General features: G+C 44.9%; 1 protein-coding gene across 1 annotated transcript; it reads right to left on the bottom strand.

The window, feature by feature from the left end:
* Positions 1 to 529: 529 nt before the first annotated feature.
* tnfb (tumor necrosis factor b (TNF superfamily, member 2)) lies at positions 530 to 2,530 on the bottom strand. Its single transcript, XM_053432674.1, has 4 exons — positions 1,966 to 2,530; positions 1,800 to 1,854; positions 1,631 to 1,687; positions 530 to 1,351 (listed from the first exon to the last, which is right to left on the bottom strand). Exons 1-4 carry the CDS (start codon positions 2,149 to 2,151, stop codon positions 882 to 884), a joined length of 768 nt encoding a protein of 255 aa, XP_053288649.1. The 5' UTR covers positions 2,152 to 2,530; the 3' UTR covers positions 530 to 881.
* Positions 2,531 to 3,693: the final 1,163 nt, after the last annotated feature.

Raw genomic sequence — 3,693 nt, 5'->3', positions numbered from 1 at the left:
ACACACACACACAAACACACAACACACACACACACTCGCTCCCATGTCATGTCTCTTTCCAGCCGACTGAAGATGAAGTATGTGGTAACACAGGGAAAGTGGTTGGCGGTACGGAGGAGGAGGAGGAGGGAGGTTGTAGGGTGCATGTGGGTGAGTGTGTGTCTGTGTGTGTGATTGTGCAAGGGTGGGGGTGTCGGTGGGGAAAACCCGCTCTGGGCTGAGGCTTCTGTGGGCCTCCACCTGACACAGCGCTCAGCGAGACTCACCAGAAAAAGTAGGAAATTCCCCTTGTCTTGTCTGATCTAACAAAGGAAGTATTTGCTGGCTGTGTAGGAATTTCATCTTGACTTTTGCCAAATAATAGACCAGGTCCTCTGTGTGTGTTTGTGTGTGTGTCTGTGTGTGTGTGTGTGTGTGTGTGTGTGTGTGAGCTCCGTCTGGCTGGAGCTCTTTGCCAACTCAGCTGCAACCTTTTCTCTTCGGTATTTCAGCAATGAAATTAGTTCACATTCATTGTTCGGACACAAAATTACAATTCTCTTTCTTTTTAATCAAATTTAATTGAACAAAAAGCATATAAATATAATAATTAACACATAACCCCACCATTTTAAATATAAATAAATATTAATAAATACGGATTGTAATAGATATTATTGTCAGGAGCGTAAACCTCGTAAGCCTGCTGGACGTCTGGTCCACTACAATCTCAGGTCAACATAAATAACATAGAACAAAAAGTGCTTGAAATTCAAATAAGGTTTCAAACTGTTACAGTTCATAGGGATTTAAAAAAAAATCTTCAATAAGTTTGATCTCAATTGAGATTTCGACGTTTCACCCTGAAGATGAATAGTAATAAAGTCTGTGAAGTCTTTTTTTTAAAGTGCAAACACACCGAAGAAGGTCTTGCCGTCTTCGGTCTCCAGCTCCGCGAACATGTTGGTCTCCGTCCACAGTTTGTCTCCTTGGTTCAGCCGGAACACGGCGCCCAGGTAGATGGCGTTGTACCAGCCCTGTCCGTCTCTGAAGGCGTTATCCTGAGTCGGGCCGACATGGCACGCCGACCTCACCGCACTCATCAGGGAGTCTTTGACGCCCATGGATTCAGCGTACCGCCAAATCCTGTGGCTGACAGACGTGAGTCTCCCCCGTGCATCCTTGCCCTCGGCGTCGTCGTCGCTGCAGGAGACACTGAACGACGCCTGGCTGTAGACGAAGTAGAGGCCGGTCTCTGGGATGATGATCTGGTTGTCCACCAGTTCGAAGCCGCCCTGAGCGAACGCTTGGCCTACGTTGTACTTCCACTCCAGCTTCTCTTTGGAGCTCTTGGTCTTTGCCTGGTGGCTACCTGGAAAGACAAGAGGAGGTGGAGGAGTTAGAGCCTTGAAGACTTCAGGGTTCTTCTCTCCAGGGGGTTTAATGGAGGAGTTAAACATTAACAGGTGCTTTATCAGGAGAGTGGAATGAATTACTAGTGCAACAACTTCCTCATCGTGCCCCAGGCTATCACACTTCTGAGAGGAAGCGACACATATCACACAAGTGGAAGACAAGCGGCTGAAAGGCTGTTTGGAAAGCTGAGAAGTTGAGCTCATTGTTTGCTGAGAGCCCAGTGGAGGTGACTCACCTACTAAATGGATGGCCTTGGCTTTGCTGCTGATCTGCTTCAGTGTTTTGTGGTGATCTGAAAAGAGGAGGACACAAGTTAGTTTTTGTCAAATAAAGGATTCAGACTTAAAGACTTAAATTAACACCCTGAGATGGTTTTTAAAACAAGCAGCCGTGTGGGTAATCACCTGTTTTCTCATCGGCTTCCGTCTTGGTCAGAGCTGCTGTTTGACCTGATTTCAGCTGGAAGGGGGGGGGGGGGGACCGATTAGTGGTGCAAACGCAGACATTTGACTTTGCTGGAGTTTTAAAAAAATACTTCTTATCATATTCAGAAAGAGTGCTTCTCCTTACCATGCTTTCAGATCTGTTCCAGTAAAAAGAAAGCATCATGACGCCTCCTAAACAAAGGGCCACGATGAACAGGCCCCCCAGCACCTTGCCCATCCACCCAGTGGACGAGGGCTTCTCCACCAGAACCACCGTCTTCTCAACCAGGCCCGACTCCACGTCAGCCGGTGCACTTGTGTAATTCGCCATCTTGGAAAGTGTAAAAACTCTTGGCTGGATAATGAGTCTCAAAGTGGCTGCAGTGTGGTGGTGCTCCTCTCTTTGTGTTGCTATTCTGTCAGAATGAAGCAGGAGCCTGTAGTATTTATGCAGCGGCAGCCGATTCAGCAGAAGGGAAACTCCAGTGATGTCACAGTGTAAGTGGAGACAGCGGCAGCGGCAGCAGCGAGTGAAACAAACCGGGAGGGAAAGAGAAGTCACAGAACTTTCAGTGGAGTTTTGCCAGAGAGTGGAACAGGGGTTTCGAGGTTTCGGGATTGGAAAGTGGTGGGGTTCTACTTTTGGTTTGAAAAAAAATTAATAAACCACTGTGTTGTAACACACACACACACACACACACACACACACACACACACACACACACTACATGGTTCATTTATTCATACCTCAATTATGTCGATTTATTTTCAGGTATTTTTCACTTTTACTGACATAATGCAATACTACATCAGCAACTATGCGTACTTTCAACTCAGCTATATTTAATTGTGTTACACAGCGTTGCATGTTACATGTTTACATATTTCTCAGAGTAATCAGATTCAGTCAGAGTGAGGTGGTCAGGACTCCTGCAGCCGCCGGTGAAGAAACATCTCGATCAGATTCAGAAGACGAGTCTCAGCCACAATGATGAGGTGATACAACGTCGCATCAGGAGATGTAGTACTTTTAAAAGTACTTTTACTTTTAATGCTTTAGGTCTATTTAAAAGTCCTTGCTTTCTTTTACTCAGGTAGAAAAGTTAATCTGGTATTTTTAACTTTTCCCTCGTACATTTTTGTTTATTAATTTATTTACATAAAGTGATTGACAACTTCCTTCCCTGACACACACTTGTGTTTCCATGACTTCAGAGGACATTACATTGACTCACATTGATTACCTCACACAAACCTTAAACCTAAACTTTACCTGCACATCACCTTAACTTAACTTAACCTGAATCTGAACATTTTGTGATTTACATGATGCAATCTTGCTTTTTTGTCCCTGTAGGGAAGTCAAGTGCCCATAATGTGACTGTGAACAGACTTAGGTCCCCACGAGTAAAACCTGGACCACACACACTCTCTCTCTCACACACACACAAAAACACACACACACACACACACACACACACAGTGTTTAATCCATGAAAAACAAACAGTGTACACACAGACACACACACACACACACACACACACACACACACACACAAACACACACAGTGTTAAATCCATGAAAAACAAACAGTGTACACACAGACACACACACACACACACACGAACACACACACACACACACACACGAACACACATACACACGCACACACACACACAGTCACAGTGTTAAATCCATGAAAAACAAACAGTGTACACACACACACACACACACACACACAGACACATAAACACAATGAGTTCATTAAAGAGCCACCGACAGAATGTGAGCAGCTGAGGTTTTCACTCAAAGCCGAAGCTCCCCAACATTCTGAGGTCACTTCTGACCAGATGTTGAAACGCCACAAAAATG

This window comes from Pleuronectes platessa, chromosome 10 (genome assembly GCF_947347685.1).
Source record: "Pleuronectes platessa chromosome 10, fPlePla1.1, whole genome shotgun sequence".
Taxonomy (NCBI): domain Eukaryota; kingdom Metazoa; phylum Chordata; class Actinopteri; order Pleuronectiformes; family Pleuronectidae; genus Pleuronectes; species Pleuronectes platessa.
This window is presented reverse-complemented; position numbering and strand designations above follow the sequence as displayed.

Coding starts and splice junctions, on each gene's coding strand:
- tnfb (XM_053432674.1), bottom strand. CDS start 2,151: ATGGCGAATTACACAAGTGCACCGGCTGACGTGGAGTCGGGCCTGGTT. Junction 1,855..1,965: donor GGAACAGATCTGAAAGCATG/GTAAGGAGAAGC, acceptor CCCCCCTTCCAG/CTGAAATCAGGTCAAACAGC. Junction 1,352..1,630: donor CAAGGCCATCCATTTAGTAG/GTGAGTCACCTC, acceptor TTGTCTTTCCAG/GTAGCCACCAGGCAAAGACC.